Source organism: Ruditapes philippinarum, unplaced genomic scaffold (assembly GCF_026571515.1).
Source record: "Ruditapes philippinarum isolate M1 unplaced genomic scaffold, ASM2657151v2 ctg1685_1_1_1_1, whole genome shotgun sequence".
NCBI lineage: Eukaryota > Metazoa > Mollusca > Bivalvia > Venerida > Veneridae > Ruditapes > Ruditapes philippinarum.
In genome coordinates, this window is record NW_026860356.1 from 104,926 (window position 1) to 128,995 (window position 24,070).

The window sequence follows — 24,070 nt, forward strand, 5'->3', positions numbered from 1 at the left end:
CAAGGTCAACATTGTCTATTTGAGGGTATATCTCATGTCCGGTCTATAACTTTCTTATCTTTGAGGGGATTTTGTAAATACTTGCCACAATTGTTTACAATAATGAGATGATGTGTCATGCGCAACAATCGGTCACCAACCTCCAAGGTCAAGGTCACACTTGGATTTCAAAGATTGACATAGTCTGTTATAGGGTATATTTTGTGTCCGATCCATAACTTTTTCTTATATCAAAGGATTTTGAAAATACTTGGTACAAATAGCCACTATAATAAGTCGATGTGTCATGCGCAACATCAGCATCCTTACCTCCAAGGTCAGGTCAAGGTGACACTTAGAGGTCAAAATAACAGAGTCTGTTATATGGTATATTTTGTGTCCCATCCGTAACTTCTTCATAGATCAAGGGATTTTGAAAATACTTGGCACAAATAGTCACAATGATAAGATGATATGTCATGCGTAACACCAGTGTCCCTACCTCCAAGGTCAAGGTCACACTTGGAGGTCAAAGCTTAACATGATAGATTTTTAAATTCAATGTCTCTTGATTTATTGTTGAATTTGCAGATCTAGCATTGATTTTATGCTTCATATAAAACTTCCCCGAGGCGGGGGACGTTGGTAACTCTGTTACAAATTCTTGTTTTTTAAGATCATACGTAAGAATGACAACCTGACTAGCGTATTATTGGCGACTTTTGAATATCGTCGATGTATTTAAATACAATGGATAAAGTAAGAATCCCTAAATAAAGCCCAACACGGCAAAATTTGAAATGTTGCAGGCTCTGTTTGATTGAGCCTGTTCATGGGCGGTACTGTCAAGAGCAAACTACCGTCCACGCCCCCTAGCACCGGCTTAAGCAGAATTCAACATTTAACATGAACTGGTACAAATTTGAATTTTGAAACATCCGCAGATGTGTTCATATGGCGGTTATCATGGAACCTTCAATATGACGTAAGTGCCATTCCATGAAAAGCGGCATATGGTCCCCCAGTGAAAAAATGTGTGTGGCCCCCTAAACGAGAAAACTAAATAAAATGGAATTTTGAAAGGGGATCAGAGGATATGAAGCCTGCATATTATAGATAAGGCGTCAAAAACGTATTACCTAATGGTTTTTGATATTCGATGTACATGAAACATTTGCCAAACTACTCGTGTCATATTGCACTTAAATTAGTAGATAAAATGTGACTGAGATTAAATTTACGAGTAAACGCCGAATTCTTGAATGATGCATCGACCCAACTATGATTACCTCATAAAATGTTACTGTTACAGTAGTAGACTCTCATTTTACCTGCTTGACAGTATTAATATACGTAAGTAGTAGTTTGGCAAATGTGTAACGTATACTGTTTATGTAGAATTTTTAAACGCGTTATTGTACTTATTAATTTCAGCATTACATAAAAGTCACCATTTAAACGAAAGTCAGGTCGTCATAAGCAGGAATGATCTAAAAGAAAGTAAACATTTTTCTAAAAAAAGTAATGCTGGTTAAAGTATAATGTCCTAGCAGTCGTATTCGCGTATTTACCATTCACTTAAGAGGCATTTTACTAGAATAGATGAGTAAATAAAGCGCGTATAAGAGTAACATATTTATATTAATATTTAAACTGTAGAAAATATTAAACATCCATAAAAAGAATACACATTTCAAGCTTTCATTAAATAGACAGGAGTCTTGAGATGCAACGCTTTATGAATTATCTGCCCTATCACAATGTTTAAATAAACAGCCTAATTGAAATAACCATTTATTTTTTAGCCAAGTTAATTGATATGTGGTCGGTTTTTGTTTTGAATCATAGACAAGGTGTCTGAAATTATTTCCTTCATAATTTATTGATGTTTTTACTTTTCAAAAATGGCCTCCAAATTCAAAATTGCCGCCATTTTCTTAGTTTTATTAACATTTTAATATAAACTTCGTGGTTTTGTTTTTTTAAATTAGCAAAACGTCACTAAAAATAAAAAAAGTTGTTAGTATAGACTTCCTGTTGTTCAATTTGGTTTATAAAGAATAAACATAACACCCCTTTTCCAATGTTTTACAATACAGCTTTTGAGTCATATATTTATTATCACTCACATTCTTCTTCGAAAATGTTATCAATATATTTTACCATTTCAATTTCCTTCTAGATCTTCTTCTTCATTTTCATAAAATTCTAACACTAACACAAGCATTTCATAAGCTATGATATAATCAATTCTGGTAGTACTGTATTTCCCTCTGTCATGTTATATGTTAGATCTTCGGTTGTACCAATATTCCACCAATATCTATCAGGACTTAAAATAAGTGGGAATAAAATAAAAGGCTATTCGCGGTTATTTTATCTAAAAACATATATCTTAAATTTGGAACAACATGGTGGTATTAAACTCAAGTCAATTCCATCGGTATTTGTAAGTATGTCTGCATTTGGTCTGAACTTTTGTCTGAAAATATCAACACGCAACTTATTTATGTCACTATAATTGTCTTTTCTGTATAAAATGCAAAGAAACTGTTTAAGAATCAACACTCTTGTCCATTCTTTTGAAAACTGGTGTATAATCAAGTTTTTTTTTCAATGTTTAAGATTTTTGTTTTCCCTCTGCGCACAAAAGCACTCGTTTTATCACATCCGGTGAAACTATATAGCCCAATAGAATGCTTTGCACTTATCTTCTCCTAGTCTATTAAAGATTTCATTTATTTTCAACAGTCTTCTTTTATTAGACACACCAGTGTCAAATATAATTAATCAGTTGATATACTGTGCATACATTAGAAGTAATACCATAACATCAGTATCAAGAAATCGTACAATTATTGCTTTGTAGCATAATTCTGGTATCGACTTCCTCCTGAGACGTATGTAGATCTGGAATCGATATTACTTCTACTTTGCCACCTTTAACGTGGAGGCATATGTCTCCTCTCAAGCATAGTAGATACTCCTCATGTCCTATTACCAAGCGTATTGATCTTTAGACCATTCCTCAAAAAAACAATCATATCAATTGTTAAGAAAATAGATAAATATAGAGTCCCTAAAGAAAGCCCAACACGGCAAAATTGAAAATGTTGCAGGCTCGGTTTGATTGAGCCTGTTCGTGGACGGTACTGTAAAGTGCAAACTACCGTCCACGCCCCCTAGCACCGGCTTAAGCAGAATTCAACATTTAGACGTGAAACAGTAAAATTTTGAATTTAGAAACATCCGAAGATGTATTCATACGGCGGTTATCAAGGAACCTTCAATGTGACACTTTCGTGCCATTCCATGAAAAGCGGCGTATGGTCCCCAAGTAATAAAAAGCGTGTGCCCTAAACGAGAAAACAATGGGCGGAACTAAATAAAATGGAATTTTGAAAGGGGATCAGAGGTTATGAAGCCTGCGTATCACATATAAGACGTCAAAAGACAAATTTAAAAAGCAGGCAACATATCCTAAGGGTGATTCCGTACATTCAATCAGGGATGTTATATTTCCGATCCTTGTCTTTTGACGTCAAATCTGTGATATGCAGGCTTCATAACCTTCATATATCATTTTCTTCTGATAGCATGATAAGCTGACCGAAGACATTGCAAGCGGCCTTAACTTCGACAAGCTTGCTCTGAGTTGATGTCACTGTCTTAACTTGCTTTGTATTGGCAAAGGTTTTTCAGTTTTGCTTCTTCAGTGGAGCATAAAAACAAACGATTTTATCAGACAAACATTTTGTGTGTTTCAAGTCCATTTCGGTCGACATTAAACAGATTTTATTCGATCCCCTGTGACACAGGAGTATCTGAACTTAAACAGAACAACACATACCTATTATATGTTGCAAATGGATTCATAAAGTTAGTAATTATTCTTTGAGTTTGACTTTTTTTTTCAGATGCAGCTGTATTTGCTTGCTGAGTATCATTTAGTGTAGAAGTCCCGCTGATGATATGCTGGCCATGCGGAATGTAGCCTCAACATAGCTAACACTTGAGTGTCGTGTTTGACTCCATTTGTAGTAGGCAGCAAAGTTTCTGCTGAATTCAATTATGCCTCCACGAGACTTTGCATGTCTGTTTTTTGTTTGCTCAATAGTTATATCAATCGCATTACGGGAACAAGGCACATTTTATTTTCTTACACAGAATCCGTTATTTTGAAGAAGCTTTCTCGCTCCTGTGTGTGTTGAATCATGGTTTATTAACATAAAACATATACAAATAGATATATTGCATAGTTCTATTGATCTTATGCAAAGAATTATGGTAACATTTCTTGTAATGTTGATATGTATAGGTCAAAATCATTTTCCTTCGTGGCTCTCATAAAACAAAGAACCAGCCAAATGTTGTAAAAAATCCATCCAAAACAGTGCCGTCTTCCCCAAGTTTTTTGATGTCTTCCCTGAACTCTTGATATCCTTTGTAAATTTCAGTGACAGAATCAATAGATAACACATCTTTAAGGTTTTCATGTCTTTGATTCTAAGCTTGCACCTTTAACTTCCAATGCAATTGGGTTGTAGTTGTAAATTTGGATAACTACTGCTATTCTGTTGGGTTTTCTTCATTTAGATCGAAATTGTCCCAGCACAAATGTGTTTTGCAGAAATTGCACTAGGGAGAACAGTGTTCTGATCAAGAGTACTGTTATACAAGGCAGTTTCCAAAATCTGCAAGTAAAACTTACAATGTTCGAAATGATTCATAAGCGTCATGAATTCAGCACTTCCTGTCATATGCCGTGTTGAAAGATTTAATCAACAAACTAACTCTAAAACAATTGAGTAAGAGAAAAGCTCACTATTATGCAGTCAACGTTTTAATGATTTTTAAGGAAGTAACAATGTTAATGAAATGTAATACATTAATCTTATTTATTATTCTAATAAAAATGAGAAAACTACCAGCTAAAGGCCAGTCATTTTAAATAAAATGGGAGTAAGAATAGCTACTTTTGGTAGAACGAGCAGCCTATCTGGCAACTAGTCATTGTGAGACTGGTAAACTATACAATTAAATATAGTCATATGTATATACAGAAGCTGGAACGCAGCGGAGATGTCAACTACCAACTTTTCGAATTGTCTCTCATATCAGTGAGAGTTTATTAAGTTTCTGGAGAGGAGCAAAAGTCAATATTAGCATAAAATTCAATTAAAAAATATCTTAACAAATTCTTAAGGCAGCTCACATCGACCCCAAACAAATTATTGTTCATGTCTTTATAAAATTGAAATAATACTGAAAATTTAAGAACAGACCTTTTAGAATTCTACCTAGCGTTTCACTAACCATATCATATGTATTTAATAACCACATAAAACTATTTATAATGGGAAACACATTCAATATCGTTATGAATTGTTTATCTGTTCAATAACTGGTGGCCATTTTAAAATGGCGGACGCCATTACTTATGTTATTTTTTATGTTAAAACTTTAAATCATTAAACATATATTAACAACTCAAAACAATGTTTAGAACCCAAACTCATCACTCCGTAAAAGAGAAGATATCTAAAGTTATCTTATGAATCTTATATAAAAATATGATTTAAGGGGATATAATCACCTTGTTCTATTTGATTTATGGTAAACGTTTCAGCTAGACAACAAGTGCAAATCGATAGCATATACCGTTAGCTTCAATGCCATAAAGGTATACAAAAAAGTCAGAGGGGGTAAGGGGGTTATGATAGCCCTGCGTTTATAAAAGATTGTTATGATTTACATGCCAATTAATGGGGATCGGGTCTATTTTATAACAATATTTTTAAGAAAAAATTTATTGCGCAAAAAAATAATAAGAGCAGTCACCTAAAAGGGACTTATGCCAATTAAATCCGAAATATATGCCAAAATACCAGTATTATACCCCCGACCGCCTGTGATAAATATCATTCCAAAAATTTCATTGAAACTGCATTAGAAGTGCAGGAATATCAGTCTTAACTAATTTTACTAAAAAACATAATTAAGGGCCCATAAAAATCATGCACAAAGTCATGGCACAATGCAAACAATTTGATGAATGTTCACTGAAATTTCCCAACAGTAATTGGTGATGAAGGATGGACAAAGTTAAGTTACAAAAATCAAGAAACTATGAACAACTTGGCTTGTTGGCAAATAATCATGTGAAGATTCACGAAAATTCCCCAGCGGTTTTAAAGGGAAAACGTGGAAAGCTTATTTTACTCAAAATGTGGCCATTAAGGGGCCATAACTAAGCCAAAAAAATTCAAGCAGAAAATTAAAATACTATGTACAACTTTACATGGTGACGAAAAATCCTGTGAAGTTTTATTGAAAGTCCCCCTTCTAGCGGTTTCGAGATGAAGCGTTGGCAAGCTTATTTTACTTAACCATTAAGGGGTCATAACTGTGCCCAAAAAATTCAATACTTTGAACAACTAGGCATGGTGATTAACAATTCTGTGAAGTTTCTCTGAAATCCTCCACTGGTTTTGGAGATGTAGCACGGACAGGATTTTCGGTCGGACGGCAGATTTAAGGACAGACAAACAGTGCAATTATTATATGCCGCCCTTTGGGGGCATAAAAATAAAATTAAAAAAACCAAAACGATGTACTACAATGCCTTTTTGTACATGCATGATATGGCCCCTTTTGGGAAAAGGACATTTTGTTATTAGAGCGCATGTTATGTCATCACCGATACATATACTGGTCATCCATGATTACAAATGACACGCTTTGCTTGGTGTCAGGGTGGAAGGAAAATTTTGTAGGTACTTTTTGAAAATTATCGTTGTAAAAAATAAAATCAACATTACTTTTTTGGCCTCATAATGTTATTATTTGCTCTCATAAATTAAAGTGATAATATATTTTCATTTACTAGTACATTAACAACATTTTAATACAACTAATCAATATCTTGTCAATTGATTCTTTATTGAATGGCTATTGTTATTCCTCATAATTATTTACATATGTGTGAAGAATGCATGATTATACATGTAAAAAAACGATAATGAAAATTATCGCAGTTTTATCTTATACTCGTACACTTATGCATACACCGTCAAAAGGTACTGTCTTGAGTTATAAATATAATGAATAACTTAAAAATAATATAATGTTGTCTACCACTGCCGCTCCTATGAAAATGTTAAAAAATATTACAGTATAATGAATTTCTATCATTTACATTTTGTCACAACAGGTCATCGCCTTCACATGGAAGGAGCAAGAAGTCTTATGTGGCTGGTAAATTAACTTCAGATGGATTTTACTACACCAACAAATCAAGATTTATAAGGTCCCCATTTAAGCCTATTTGTGTTGCATTAAAACCAAATTATGTTACATGTAGACATGGCATTACTAGACATGCCCACGGGCAGAATGTCGAGCCCGCTAATCTCCATTCAAACCTGATCCTTTAAGCTTAAGATCAAGATGTGAAACATAGGTGAGATGTGCGGAACACAATATTGCCATTGTATAATTAGGTTACCTTGAACTCTGACCCAGTGACCTGATTAATGTGCATGACACAAAATCTCATGATGAGCATTTGTGCCTAAAAACCTAATGCTATTTCAAAATTCCGTCATGCACGAAGAAGTTATGGCACGCACGCACGCACAAACAAACAACAAACAGCTATTTCGACAACTATATCAAGCTCAGCGCAAATGGGCTCAACAAATATCCTCGGTCCACTTAGCATAATACTTCAAAGCATAAATACTTCAAAGCATTAAACAGATACAGCGGCTACAAACATTTTTTTTATTAACCTTAGACCTCTTGTGTCATTGATCTTCATTTAGGGCGAATTAACTCAATAAACCATGGAAAACATTTGTGTTAGCAAATTAATTTGTTTAATTTGTATTTTTACCCTTAAATGTGACCTTGACATTTGCCACATACACCTGAATTTTTCGCAGGACTCTCCGAGTTATATTAAAATCTCTCCATACATGTAGATTTACACACCGGACACGGGTTTGTGCTGACTTTTAAGTGTGACATTGATTTCGATAGGCGGATCTTAATTTTGTGTGCGGCACACCACTCTATCATAGTGAATATTTCTGTCAAATTATTTTGTAAACCTTCTCAGCAAGATATTGACCGAACAAAGCTGGTTCATTGAACACATTTTAATATTTATATTTTACCTCTGACCTCTTGTGCCCTTGGTCCTCATTTTGCGCGAAACAACTCAATTAAACATGGAAAAAATTGTGCTAAGGTATATTAAAATTTATACATGTATATAGAGGCTATACTTGCAAATGAATGTTTTAATTTGTTTTTTTAACTATGACCCTAATAGTGATACCTTGTCTTCTGCCACAAACACCTGATTTTTTTTGGGACACTCCGCCTCACTATGGAGAACATTTCTCTGATTTATATCAAAATCCCTTAAAGCATGTAGAAGTTATACACCGATCACAGTTTTTCCGCTGACACCCCAAGTGTACCCGTGACTTTTGGCAGTGGACCTGGTTTTTGTGTGAGACACACCACCCGATCATGGTTAACATTTGTATCAAATTTTGTGTAATCCTTCAAAGAATGAGCAAGATATAGATCGGGGAAATTCGGACGGAATGACGGATTTACCCACGAACGCACATACACCGAAAAATACGCCAAAAGTGACGACTAAATCGAGTTTACCGCAAGTGGGCTTGACAATAAAACCTATCTTTGAATTAAGGACGTTTACAGGAGTTTTCATATAGACATAGAGGCAAAACTTAACAGAATTTCTTTAACCATTTTGTTAGATTATGACAAAAAAAACATTGATAAGCGAAAAAAAATTGGGGTGACCGTTGTCAATTTTAGTTATCTGTCCTTGAGTTGGACTTATTTGCTAAATTCAAGGGCAGATAATTGACAATGAAGGGAAACATTTCATTTGTTGTTTTCATTTTCATCAAGCTTTCGTTCGGTTTTGTTATATGTAACATTTCAAGAACGGATAAAGTGTGGATAGTATTTTTTCACTTCTTTTCTCAACCTTTGCTTATTTCTTTTAAAAAATGGCCTATTTAAAAAAAAGTACCTTTATTTTCATTGAAAAAATAAATAGAAATAATATAAGGAATTGCTTTTATTGTGTATTGAGCTCAACACAAAAAGAAAAAAAATAATCCAAAAGTAAAAACAAGATTTCATAGACGTATGTATAAGTTATATGCTCTTGTAATGACCACAAAAAATAGAAAATTCTGATTCAGGGAAAAATAACTCAAAAACGAGATCAGTGACTTTATTTTTGTGCTTGATCATATACTAACAATATGCCAAGTTTATAGGAATTCTATTGAACAGATTTAGTTCTGTCTATATATGTATATCTATATGAAAACTCCCGAAAGCGTCAAATAGAAATTTGAATCAAAATACTCAGCCGTTTTAAAGGGAGAGGGTTCGATATTTTCTATGAATGAATGAATAAATGAATGTATAAAGTAATTAATGATAGAATGATAGAATGAATGAATTAATGAAGATAGTTTTCCTATTTTAATAGATTTGATACGTAGATCACAATGAAAACGATAAAAATCTTTGATGATGTTCTGATATAAAAAAAAACAATATGAATACAACAAAAACACGTTATTTAGAAAGTCGTTTCCTAACACAATTGGCAATTCCGCCACCCTTTTCAACGATTACGAAGGAATATCCCTACACACCTTTGTTGACATATGTTTCGGTTAACATTTAATGATCATAGTTCGATAGAAATATACTAAGATGCTACTTAATAAACAAGATTTATGATAATTTGAAAGTCTATGAATAAACAAAATGAAATGATCAATAAATTGCAATAAATTGAGCACACACTGACATTCATTTTGGCAAATTTTGCAAATAAATGATTTGCATTATTTTAAAATCATAATTATTAATTGCTAAATGTTAAAGGTACTCACAAAAAAAGGTAAAATTTCACGAACCGATAATTTTTTGTTACCTGCGTGTTAGGGACATTCAAAGATAATCAGTGATACATTGATATGTGTTCTTCGGATATCAAATCGTTTGAAATACATATTTTCTCCAATTTTGTGGGAAAAGCGTTTAAACACGTTTCAGTTTACAAATCTGAATAAAAACAACGGTCACGTGATGATTTTCGGGATGACTAAAAGGTGAAAAGGAGAATCTTTTGTGTATCGGCAGCAACGAAAGTGTGAAAGTGGAATATACCAACAATCCATAAATTTAAAAGCAAATTAAGGGTTTGTTTGTTAAATTTCTTGTTGTTCACATATGTTCTTGTGAGAAAAATCTTTCAAAAGCAATTTCAATAAATTTAAAGCAATACATTGTTGTAATCATGTTGTTTTTTTTTCTCCATTACAATGATGAATTTAGCTAAACGTACGGAGTTGGAAACTGACATACAAATATTTTATAAATATTAATATGTTAATTTGAGAGCTTTCGTGTAATTATTAAATATTATGTATTAACTTTGTAATGGTTAAAATATCATGACATCTAGGCTAAGAAAATTTACTTTGTCAATCAGTGTAATGGGTCCTATTTCAAAGGTCACTTTGGTTTATCTGACACCCGTTTAGGAAAAAAAACTTCGTAATACTTTTTATACAACGAACATGAACTTGAGTATTGTAAGCATATAAAATTACACGCACACACAGAATGTTATTCCAGAGATTTCTCTTAAACTCTGATCAAAGCACTGAAAGCACTGGCTAAATAGAGAATGAATCCGGCCTCATTATAGGACATTTAGGCTTCAACTTTATTAGTTAATATTTTTTATGTATGTCTAATGCATATATTTAAATTCTATAAGAAAAAATCGAACAGCTTTTCTAGATAGATCTGAAATTTAATATTTATCATTTTACATACATATTTGCATATTTATCCGCATTGGGTGTAAACTTTGTTGATGAGAAGATTACTAAGTTTTGTTCTAGACATTCAAAACTATAGGTAATTGATACCTGTTTCATCCACATGGTAAACATTATCAAGAAGGTCGGAAAAGAGTTACAATCTGGCTCTATTACTATTTTTATTATCATTATTGATTTAGCAGATATCCTGATAAATTTCTTTCTTATTGGAAGGCCTCCGTACTAGTGATGGGTCAATTGAGTTGTGCTTTAATGTTACCAATATATTGAAGCTTCCCGGTGGAAAAGAACTTGAGATCGTTATAAGAGTAAAAAGAGAAAACTGGAATAAAGACAAACAAGGCGACGGCAACGTTCACAGGACGCAGCCCCGACACAGTCAAGCTTCCGCAGCAGGGTTATTGCCGTGACTAGTGAAATAAACTTAAAACTGATTATATAGTTGTTGTTCTTTAAACCCTAACTTTCTTTCAAATTAAACGAAACAAACAAAATCATGATACTTGCAAGACAAATGTGAAGGGCAGGTAAGTAAAAGTAACTTTAAGAATTCAGTAAGATATTATTAACCTCACCTCATACAACAACCATTGCTTAAACTATGTTTTATAATACTTCCAACTCCTAGACGGTATACAAACTTGGGAAAGGGCAATGCATATCTTAACCATTGTTTTTACTCCTTATAGCCTGTTTATCATGGCATACTCATTGTTAATAGTTTTGTAAATATTTTGATAAAAAAGGTCAGGTTCATTTCCCGACTATTTTGAAAACACGAGTGACTGGTTTCAAAAACTGCAATGGCTAAATATTGATCGGATGCATTTCATTTCATAAGTAAGTTTGGACGAAAATCCTGATTTTCTTGCTTTATAGCACTAAAACCTTTACTTTTCTCTACTTTTGTCTCTTCTTTCTTCCTGTTTTTCATTTTGTTTAGTCTTTTTATTTACCACTTGAAAGCCTGAAATTAAATTTTCATTGATAATTTAGCTGTGGTCCTGTGTTGCTTGGTCGTGTGGGTGTTGCATTCATTGAATGTTACCATTCCTTTTTGTATTTCTGATCGAAGATCAGGAAATACAAAGCTAACATTCAATCTCTGACACAGCGGTTTCACGACAAACCTAACAACAAGCAGTCTTAAAACAGCTGAAAACTAGCGATTTAAAAGAAAGAAATATTTTCATATTGTTATAAATATCCAACAAATTACAACACATTCAAAGTTTAAAAGTAGCTTTGGGTTATAGAATTGTCAATGAAAGCACATTCACAAATTACGCGGATGAATATCATTTTAATCAATGAAAATGCTATTTTAAGCGATGTCGAAAGCGTATTTCACAAATAAATCTGTAGACATTGATTTTTTTTTGTTTTTGTTTCTTTATTTTTTATTTTTTGAATATTGTTACGTATATTGAACCATAAAAAATCTCCTCTACACCTCCTGTGAAAATTAAATTGCCTGGTCAATACTTTAGTATATTAATATTTCCCTACGATTCAACTAGATTTATCATAAATCTAAAGATGTGGGGAAATGACATCACGCGCACCTGTTTTTATACGACCAATACACAAACATGGCCGCGCTTACTGATTTGAAGAAATCGGTGATTTAGCGATTTAAATTTTGTTATCATTCGTTTAATATTATTATTTGGCGGCGGAAAATTTGCAGATTTATTATTTATAGTATTCTTTTTCTGAAATCAATTTTTTATTCTAACCTTGTCTTTCCGTTTAAGTATTTTAAGCACATAGACGAAAAATTTACAGTAACAGGAATTAAAATTAATTCCTAAGTATTTCGGTTATAGTGATTATACCGTTATCAAACGTTAAGGTCTCCTAAGAAATGTTCTTTGGAATTAAATACTAAGTGTAAGCACCAGAACATAAACCACCAGATTCCTTGCAAAATCTTTATCGGCAGGATAAATTGGTTCACAAAACATTTTTTTTTTCAAATTCACAGTCATGATCAAATGAACAGACTGTCATTCTCTTCCTGTTACCGAAAGATACGAACAGACTGTCATTTTCTCCTGTTACCGAAAAATACACCCCAGGAAGATTTCAAGTAGAAGAAACGTCACTGACAGAATGTTCTTAATATTTGAATAGAAAGGAATTGGCTAAAGCCAATTTATGAAAGAGAAATCGGGGATGCTACTTAAATTATTTGCCCATAAAAGAGGGTTTATTTTACTCGTTTAGATTGTTTTCAAAAACAAAAGTCTCAAAAAGCAAAGGTTAGCTGATATTGAGATGTAAACCGCGACATATAAAATTAATTTACCTGTAAAACTTGAGTGAAAATGTGTTAGTTTATCCGTTTTTTTCTTCAGTGCCTTCAGCACTTTGATCTTATCTGTAGTACAAGTAAACTATATCGTTTTCACCGAAAAATCATTAAATCCTAAACAACTTTCTAATAGAATCATAAACATTTATTGTATCATAGTTTGAAAACTTTTCTGTTGAAAACGTGTCAGAGTTAAATCGAATTCATATGCATTCATAGTGCGTAACTGGAGTGCAGGTAATAGTTCCCAACACTCCAGAGCATGCCCATTGATGTACTCATTCTTTTTTCTTTTTTTTTTCTTTTTTTTTTTTGGGGGGGGTGTTTCTTGTGGAATAACGATAGAAATGCCACATTCAGAAGCTGGTTCATAGGTTTTTTCTGGGGTTTCATATTGCTACAACAGGGAACGTGCATTTAATTTTGCCTATGGTATGAATATGATGTAATTGTGTGTGAAACGTGAATGTACGATCCTATCAAGATAGCCTACGAAACGTCACTCATTACATACACCGATGCCCGTTTGTGCCAGAAACAATTTTGCACAGGGGGCACTTGAGTTCTTACTCCACCAGTAAAACTGAAGAGTCGCCAAAATGACCTACACAGTTTTGTGTGACGTAACACCCACTCCATCCCAAAAACAAACGATCAAATCAAATGAGAGATGTCATTAACTGTATTTGATTTAAATACGTTTTAGATAGCGTTAAATACATTTATTAGTGTGATTACACTGTGCTCGTTATAGTATAAATATCACCGATGCAATATGTATGCCTTAGAATATTGAAATTGAAACGTCAATGAAAATAATTGTACATATATATACAATCGCAACTACTCGGCCCTTTCCGTCAGTCTTCGGATAAGGACCTCGAACACAATAGTATGAATACACAGAACGGATGCGGTATTTCGGTCTAACCTACGCTAAGAAACTAAACATGTAAACAAATAGTAATTTAATGCTGGGAGTTGTTGACAAGTTTATTTCCAATATATGTAGTAAAAGTTCACCTAAAATAAGTGATATCATAGGTACAAAAGCAAACAATTCATTAATTATATATTTATTATTATGGATGTAGAAACCGAAAGTACAAAAAACCAACCTGTTGACATTTCGTCGGATATGTTTAAAATTGAACATCAGTGGGCATATTTAAACTACAAATTGTTGTCAGACATATTTTCAACAAAAGAGTACCGGAACAGGCATTTGATGTCAAATATATACATTCGTTTCACATTATCTCTGTTTCTGTTTACATCTGAAACCACGTGGTAGAACTACTTTCAATCCGTATTGTTTCCGAGGTTAATATTATAGCTAATAGCCGAGGCAGGTCCGAATGCATATATATAATATCTCTCCGTTTTGTCTAGAAAATGTCCGCTTCGCTGGCGTTTGATTTCTCAAGACATTGGAATTGCTACCTTGATTATCTTTTATACAGTTTTTCTTCGTTATACTCAAGTTATATAAACATGACAGGTAAGAGTGTTGAGAAAAAATCAATAGACTCTTTTACCCCCGTTTACTGTTGTTCCAAAAATGTCCGTTGCGTGTTTTAGTCATACCCGATGAATTGTGGGTAACTTCTGTACATGTCTGGGAAACCCAACTTTCATTTTTGCATTAAAAGCTAATGTGAATATGCATTTTCTAGCATAATTGTTGTTAGAGGGTTGGTTAAATGTAAGTTTTTGTTATTTTAGTTATAACCCAGCAAACAAAAGACGTTGTACCAACGTTGTACTGACGTTAGACCCTGACGTTGGGTAAACGTTGGCAGAAGGTTGGATTTGAAAGTTTTTTAGACGTCAGAAACCGACGTCTATACAACGTCATAAAATGACCTTTATCCAACCTTTTCTGATCATAATCCAACCGTTTCTGACCATTATCTGACCATAATCCAACCTTTTCTGACCATTATTTGGACATAATCAAACCTTTTTCTGACCATAATCCAACCTTTTCTGACCATTATCTGACCATATGCCAACCTTATCTGACCAAATTTTCTAACCATGATTTAACCTCATTCAAAACTTTTGGAATATGATTTTTTTTCATTTTAATTAAAGCTCTTTAATAGGGTTAAAAATAAGCATTCTTATGATTTTAGCAATTTATTTTATACTCGGAATCACAAGTACAAAACAAGAAATGTGGTACTATATAACAAATGCAAGATTTACATAATATTTTTTGAAACTATTTAACTTGATGGTATGTACTTTAATAACGCTTCATGTATTAATTAAGCATGTTAAACAAAATCCTTCTTGAATATTTACACTGACATTTTATATAGCAAACATCCATGTATGTGTTTTTTCTTATATCACCACTGAACTGATCACTCTGAGTTTGGGATTTTTCAATCATCTATCCAACTCACTAAATGTATATTTGTCTTTGTATTTTATAACTGAATCTAGATCTGAATGTTAAATGGAACAATATTCTGAATATTTTGTTATAACTATAAATAGCAATGTTCATGTATCTTCATTAGTATTCTAGCTTCTTTCGTCCTCCTCCACTATGTCGATCTGGGGCATACTTTAAGCGTATCATTACCGTCTCCAACCTGAGATCTCATCACACTTTCTGAAATTATAAAAAAAATAAAATAATCAGTTACAAGTGCAAGAAATAAATCACTTTTACATATTATAATTAAACGAAATTCTAACAAAACTCTCCAACTACTTAAAAAGATACATGCACTTATTATTTTTAATTTAGTTTAAACCATGTAGTTTCGTGTAACTACTGTATATATCTATTAATTTTGATAAAAATGGCTTCGTGAAGAATTTCATTATAAAATCAAGGGTAATAAGATCACTGTTTTTTCTATAATATTTTGAAATATACCTGTCACAAAATCTTGGTAGGTTTTCATTTTTCTTTTCCTCTAAATATTTTCATCTTCCTCATGAACTTTTGACACATGTTGAATTATCATACTTTTCACAATCTGAAAGACGAAATATAATCGTTTTAGAATTTAACCATGTGGTGAACCGTGAAAGGATGTTTGTCTAATACAATAGGCAAAATCAAATTACTATTAATCTAAGTAAACTCATAAGCGCATGAAAAACTGATATAACAAATACCAAATTAATTCTATTCCCGCAAAAATTGATATTGTTATTTTTTATATTCTATTATTCAAAGTACTTTGTACGAATGCTCATACAACATCAAAGAAATTCACATGTTACTGTCATTTCTATAGATATCATCTCTGCCCAGCATGATCTGGTCTGCTAAGTGTATATAGGACAGACTGGCTTAGTGTTAAAACGTTTTATGATACGAGCATACAACTTGTTGATAAGCAGGCTAATTAACAAACTATTACTTTTATTGATTTATAACTATGATAATGTGTTTTCTGATTGATAATATGTTGTTTGATTACATTAATAAAAAGATAGCTAGTCAAATACAATGTGCTTCCAGATATATCTTACAAAAGTCGTATCATTTACACGTATCAAATGCCATGAATCATTACCATAATATAAGAAACACATGGTATGCTTACAGTATGGGTAAAGTACTACAATTAACAACGAGTAGTTTAACAACTACACAGATATCAAAATCAAACTGCATCTGATACATGTGTAAATGACTGGCCCCTCATATAAGTGAAATTTATGTTGATAAGAAATAAGAGGAAATTTTATTTACCAGCATTTGAATAATAAGAGTCTTACGTACTGAATTTAACTTTTTATTGATTTCAATTGCTAGGATATTTCCTACCATTGATTGTGCATTTATTTGGCATGGCGATATAGTGTGGGAAAAAATGATCCGATTATACAGACTGTTCTATAGCAAATGATAAAGTGTTCTTACGTGGAAACAAAATATTAATCTCGCGAAATCACGTGACATTTAGTTTTTACCAGTCAAACATTTCAATGATCAAATAACCATCGAATCCATGCAAACATGCGGTAAATTAGCATTGAAAAACAATATATAATGTTTGCCTACCTTTTTCTTTTGTTTGGAATACACAACTTTGTCTGTCAACCCGTCGTTTTTTGTCCGCCAATACAATTGAATTTCAAATCCGATAAGTCGCAAATTCGAATTTACTAAATAATTAACCACTATAAAATGAAGCCCTCAAAAATGATAACAACTTCATTGTAAATTATATAAACACTTCTTAGACTAATTCGAGGAGATAAGATATTATTTAAACGAAAATAGAGCAAATATATTTCATACTGATCTGCGACTATCCGTTTACAGAGCGCCACCTATCGAATATCGTACGTTAGCCACCACGTGATACTGTTGTTTTGATGGAGAAAATAAATATATAATGTTCCCTTTCTAAACTTAAACTTAAAATTCTCGCTGTTTATGCTTTCATTTATATATATATTGGTTTCATAAATTAAATTTACCTATTGTCAGATTACCGACCAAAACCCGACGTCGAGTCGACGTCTAAATGCAACGTCTGTTAGACGTCGGGGATTCAACGTCGATTTGACGTTGTATGAAGGTCACCGACGTCGCGACCAAAATTCAACGTTGATCCAACGTTGGGTCAACGTCGGGTGTTTGCTGGGAATATTGTGATTTTTGAGGAAATTTGTTTACATTTTTTTTGGACACCAAATTACCTGTCAGACCTCAGTGTAGCCCCTTTAATCGATTCGTGCATAAACAAAATATAAAAACATCTTAAACCTTCTTTTATGACTCTTGACATAGCCGGTTGATATTTAAACTTGAAGCAGCACTATTGACGCATTTACTACGCCGGGTTTATTACAATAATATTCATTTTAGATAACATACGGACTGGCCTCCAGGAAAAGCGTACTAATCGTGCTCTGTATTTTTTAAATCCAAGCCAGGCTTTAATGAATTTAATTTAGAGCATGCCTGAACAAGCCGGCGCCTTGCTCTGCTAATAAAGCGATGTGCAATATCTCTCCAAACTTTTTGCAAGACTTGTCTCATTTTTACATTATACATAAACATTAGTCATAATTAATACAATCGTATATTTTGTATTCAAGTGACATTTAGAAGCTTATAGCCTTAAATATTCAATACGTGTATGGTATATAAATATATATAAAATATATGTAGATCGATACGTACAAACATATTTTCCTAAAAAAAGAGCTAATAAATACAAAGGGGATTACCATGATGTTATTTTCCTGTATTAAAAATATGACAAAAATATATTTTTCCAGCAATCTTGATGGGCCCTGTGAAAAGTAAAAAACAGAACATGATTCGATCTGATAGTTTTGGATAAAGAGGAATTCGGCACCTTGAAAACAAATAACCGTATAAAAAATTATGACACACGAAATAAATAAATGTTATACTCACATCGACTGTGCATGTCTTCAAACGCTCTACCAAATAAACCAATTCACTGTTTTCAAGATATTTTGAAGACTCTGTGTGTAAAATATTGCTCTCTGCATCCAAATCTAAATTTCTTATTTCTAAAGTTATTTTTTGGTGAAGACCTGCTCTTGAGCCATAGTCACAATACACTTTCATACCACCTGAAATGTATAAATTTGTATGATAGCACATTAGTTACTTGGTTCATAAAAAACAAACTATGTGCCCTTTAATAACCATGGCAAAGCAATATCGACGCACGCCGAAATTTTCGTATTATGTTTACATATAAACAAATGTTGAAATAAATTGAAGGGTTATTTCATCAAATTAAATGCGGACAAACATCTATTAATATTCAAATGACATAAATCTGAAATTCGACGTCATTTGGAAATGAATGGCTAAACAAACAAGTTTACGGCAACAGTAGTCAGCAGTTAAATTGCGAAATATGAAGCCCGTTTAAAAATTAGAAATTCTCACTTTCGGAAAGTTTTGCCATCACATTGCGGAATCTACTTAATTTCCATATAAGGTAGTTTAATAAACAAAGGGCAATGAGTGGGCGAACAAGTCATTCAGTTTCAGCTGGTGCAAGCGATTCAAAAACGGCGAAAACAGGATCACAGACAAACAGGGGCGATGAAGAAAGCGGCGAATGGTCAGGAATTTTGTACCGTCAATTAAAAAGAACTAGAAGGGGATGGCCATTATGAAAGTTTGCGAGCTCTCCGTCATGTTTAATTTCTGCATCGGGTCTACATATTCTATTCTAAACAATTAAGTTTAAACAATATTTTATTTTATTCATCAGGATATATGAGTATTTACAATAAATAAATATAGTTACTATTTGTATTACATGTTTTTGATTGATAATAAATGGTAGACGGTGTTCAGTAGATTTACCGCATATAATAATTGTTTATAAAATATTTTTCTTTACTAATAATTTTGTTAAAAGATTGGATGATGGTGATTTTAAGCTTACACTATAAAATCATCAATAAAATCAACTTGATTACATTGTCTGTTAAGAGTTGAGATAACTAAAAAAATGTGACAAAGAGGTCTCAGACCCTAAGACCGAAAATGGAGCGAAAATGTGACCGCTTCCTTTCTCGCATAACAAACAGAAAAAAATGGTTACGGTTATAAGAGACGGATATACGGAACACTCGAAATGTACTTTTGCGCTCAATGTCGCTGATGACATATTTAATTTTAAATTTTGACGTCACGAACGTCATTTTTGTTTATCATGAGCGTGCACTGAGTCGCGTACCCCTTGGTATTTGTAATATTTACGGAAAAGTTATGTGTTAACAAATTGTATTGATTTGTACACTATATATTTAGTACATATTCCAATAATTGTCGCTTGTAAAATCGTGTACGCAAATTGAAAGATAAAAACAGTAGAGCTGCAGTCAACGAATTTTTTGTACAGCCCTCGTACATTATTGTAGCTCACGTCTATTGAACATTGCATGTTTTTTCATTCAGAGGATTTAAATCAAGTCATATCAATTCATTTTTAATATCACGGATGCTAACGACGTATGCCGAATTTAGATACACATTTAAATTTTCTTGTTTCATTTAAGAAATATAAATAACGTTACCAATAACTCTTTGGCCAGATTCAAAATAGCCTTTGCGCCACCACTTCTCGCACGATGATTCATCGTCAGTCGTGCAATCACTTTCATCACTACCATCTTCACAGTCACGCACTTTGTCACAAACCAGTTTATTATCTATACATCTATCACCATCACAGTGAAAAGAATCCCGACATTCCACTTTAAAAAGGGAAAATGACTTGTTATATAATAAGCAATCCTTTAGTATATTTGTACATGTGCTGAAGCAAAAGAATGCGTTATGTGTACGCCGCAATGCATATGAGTTTAAAGAATGTGAATAAATTTCGTTCGGAATGATGAAAGTGCAAAACGTTTAACTTACAACATTCAATTTCATCACTACCATCTATACAGTGCGGGATAGAGTCGCATCTTTTACTGTCCTGTATACACTGTTTATTACCACAAACATATTCATTGAGACCGCAGTTTCGAAGTTCTGCAAAGTAACAAAGGAACCTAATACTATTTAAACAAGCATTTATCATAGTGTTGCAAGTAATCCATAAGTCCTCTACAGGTTAGAACCCAAGCATCATTCTGATGGGCCATTGGTCATTGAATTATGCCATAAAATGAATGACATACAATAATGAGCTTAAATCTTTTGAGCTCTTAGTTTGTCTGTAATGTGTTACGTTTTCCTGCCTAATAATGAAATTATGTTTATACAAACAAATAATTAGCGGATCCAATTTTCTCAGGATGAATGTTTCAACTTTTCTCTATTTTAAGTAAATTTGTTGGAAAAATTCTGACTTAAAAGAGACCTCGGGAAACAGTTTTAAGGGACGACAGAGACACGAACATACGGACTTTCTGACGGTTATCTTTATGGACGCTAGATTTAAAACACTTGTCATAGTAGTATGATGTTGGATTTTTAAGTAAATGCTATAAAAATGAGGAAGTTTTAGTAAAAAATAGTTTCTAGAACAAAGTTTCAAGGGGGAGTAAATTCTGGAATTAGTTAAGCTAGAGTATTGAGACTTCTCCCAAATGATATGAGTGACACAATAAGACACATACATATGAAGTTTGAAGTAGATACATGAAGAAATAAAGAAATTATAAAAGAAACATCATTATTTTTCATGAAAATTGTCAGTTCAAGGGGCTAATTCTGATATTTTTATGATGTGATTGATAATCAGATTATTTGAAGTAAATACCTTAAGAAATAAAGAACTTCTAATGAAAAAGCATAAAAACTTGAAGATATCGCCGAAAGTTAGCGTGAAGGATAGTTTTCAATATTGTCCAAACATTTGCCATGGCAAATTGAAAAAAAAATAGAGATTGTACCCGTACCTATATTTTAAGTTTAATAAAAATATGTTCAGTATTTGTTGCGTTATCACGGGATCCAGTCTATGTGTATATTTGCCATATTTAAAAGCTTTTTGTTGCCAAAGCAAAAAAGACTAAAATAAATCCAAAATAGGAAGATAAAAAAGTTCATAATCTCCAGACTGCCATCTACCCATATTTCAAGTTTAAATAGAAATATTTTCAGTACTTTTTGCATTATCAATGGATTTACTATATGTGTGAAATCAGCCACATTTTCAGTTTATTTTTTCCATGGCAACACCATAGTTTTCAACTTAGGAAGAAAAGAACAAGACGTGCATAATTTCTAGACTGCAATTTATCCACATATCAAATTTCTTGCAAATATTTTCAGCACTTTTTGCGTTATCGTGGGGTCCAGTTTTGTGGACAGACGGATGGTAAACCTTTTTTCCGGTAAACTCGGTAGGGGACTAATGAAAGTGTTAAATATAAAGTTATATACATGTATGAATATTTACATTCAGATTTCTCCAGAGAGTGAGTCGTTATTCAAATATATTTCATGAAACATAACTTTGTTCGATTGTCCCAGCACACTATTTGTTTCTTTTCAAAAAATCCTTGTGTTTCATAGCATTGTCTTTAAAACGTCACCAATTTTTATTTTATAAGCAATCATCTTAACATATAATACAATAAAAATTATTAAATAAATAAGGTAATTATAATTTTTAACGTTTCAACTAAACTCCTTTTAATTTTAACTACCTGCTTCATCGCATTTATATTTCGTGTTATTTTGACACACTCGCACTCAATTAAAAATGATTCTTTTACAAATTTAATAATTTCATATTCTTACAAATGATAATCATGCATTGGACCAACCACATTTTTAACAATGTGACAATTTAATTTGTTTGAGACATGTTTTATCATAAAATATCGTACCACAAAATTCATCCTCTGCATTTGTGCAATCTGGTTTGAAATCGCAGACCTGACCTAGTTTTATACAGCTTCCATCAGCACAAGCAAATTCGTTCGCATTGCAGTCTAGCGTAATGATTGAATGATTACATATTAGTTAAGAAACAAAAAAAAACCAAACAAACAAAACCAAAAAATAACAACATTCAAATACTAGTTATGATTATTGAATATCGTGCACTATCTCCTTTTCAATAAAATACTAAGCTATGTATTGCATATACTATGCAATAAAATTGCAGCTACTAATAAAAGTTTGAACATTTGAAAAGGTTATATATCGTATTTTTTGTGGGGTAAAGACAAAAGTTTTAAGTGAGTCTTGATAGGCATATTTTCAATCATTCTTTTCCTATGAGAATTTTAGAATACAATTTTTGTCACTTTATGTCAGATGTACCGCTTCCCTAGAACAGATCGGATAGGAAAATCTTGGTACACACGGTATGTATCCGGATCATAAGAGCTTGATGATATGCAAGGCTCTGATGATGAAAACAGACTCGAAGTCTCAAGGATAGTTCAAACATTGAATGCTGTCCTTTTTTCTTTTTTTCATCCCGTTTTTTTACTGACATTTTTCGAAGCGAACATAAGCAACATGAACTTGTTTTTGATTTTTGCAGAGAGCAAAAAGATGCAAAAGCGAGAAGGATACTTGCTGGCTGAATTGAAATTGAAAAGTTAAGAGGTGGATTAAACTGAATAATTATGATTTTTTTAATATAGCCTTCAAGAAAATATATTAATAAATGATTTTTAATCAATTCTTATCTTGTTCTCAACCTTTTGGCTGTCGTCTGTACGTGCAGAAGTAGAGTTCATTCCATTCATGAACCAATTGAAAGAAAAAAGCAAATCATAAGGTGGGGATTCACATGTGTAAAAGTTCTTTGCTTGTAAACTTCCGGTTTAAATTTCAAGCTGAATCAATTTCGAATTGAAATTTAAACGGGACATGAAGTATATTGGATAACAAACTTTATACATGATAGTTTAAAAATCAACATAAGAAATAATGCCGTAAATCAAAAACCACTGAGGCCCCATAAAATGCATAATGAAATGTTATAATGTACATATTAGCCTGTGTATTCTGTTTGGACGCCCTTCATAATATTTAGGTAGTCCTCTTTTCACATGCAGAATTGCAACACTTGTGGTAACCAATGTATTAAGAGACCTTGTTTATAATATATAGACTACCCCCTCGCATTTTATTAGATGTAAAATGAATTGACTCGACTCCTTACAAAACGAAATAACCTGTGCCTTAAAGTATATTTACTTGATAGATAGAATGAGTGAAAGAAATAACAGCTGAAACAAAATGAATATATCATAAAAAATTTCCTATATAATTATATATTTAAGTATGATCATGGTTTTAGATAGGTCCCACGTAATTTATGCATATTTAGAGTTCACACATCTAGCCATCTTTTTATAAATAAGATCCTAAATATATATAAATGGGAAGGTGGAT

The 24,070-nt window shown here is 32.5% G+C and overlaps 1 protein-coding gene and 1 long non-coding RNA gene across 3 annotated transcripts in view; both read right to left on the bottom strand.

Moving 5' to 3' along the window:
• Positions 1-15,382: 15,382 nt before the first annotated feature.
• On the bottom strand, positions 15,383-17,840 carry LOC132759784 (uncharacterized). The gene is made up of 3 exons (XR_009629767.1): positions 17,255-17,840; positions 16,115-16,217; positions 15,383-15,844 (listed from the first exon to the last, which is right to left on the bottom strand). It is a non-coding gene; the product is annotated as an uncharacterized LOC132759784 (long non-coding RNA).
• A 592-nt stretch (positions 17,841-18,432) lies between these two features.
• The window catches only part of LOC132759785 (uncharacterized), a 71,229-nt gene continuing 65,591 nt past the window's right edge, over positions 18,433-24,070 (bottom strand). For both annotated transcript variants that reach the window (XM_060751634.1, XM_060751633.1), the window contains 4 exons: positions 22,546-22,650; positions 20,621-20,737; positions 20,275-20,454; positions 18,433-18,807 (listed from right to left, as the gene is read on the bottom strand). In XM_060751634.1, coding sequence (XP_060607617.1) covers positions 18,440-18,807; positions 20,275-20,454; positions 20,621-20,737; positions 22,546-22,650 — 770 coding nt within the window. In that variant the 3' untranslated portion in view covers positions 18,433-18,439. The remainder of the gene's footprint in view (positions 18,808-20,274; positions 20,455-20,620; positions 20,738-22,545; positions 22,651-24,070) is intronic.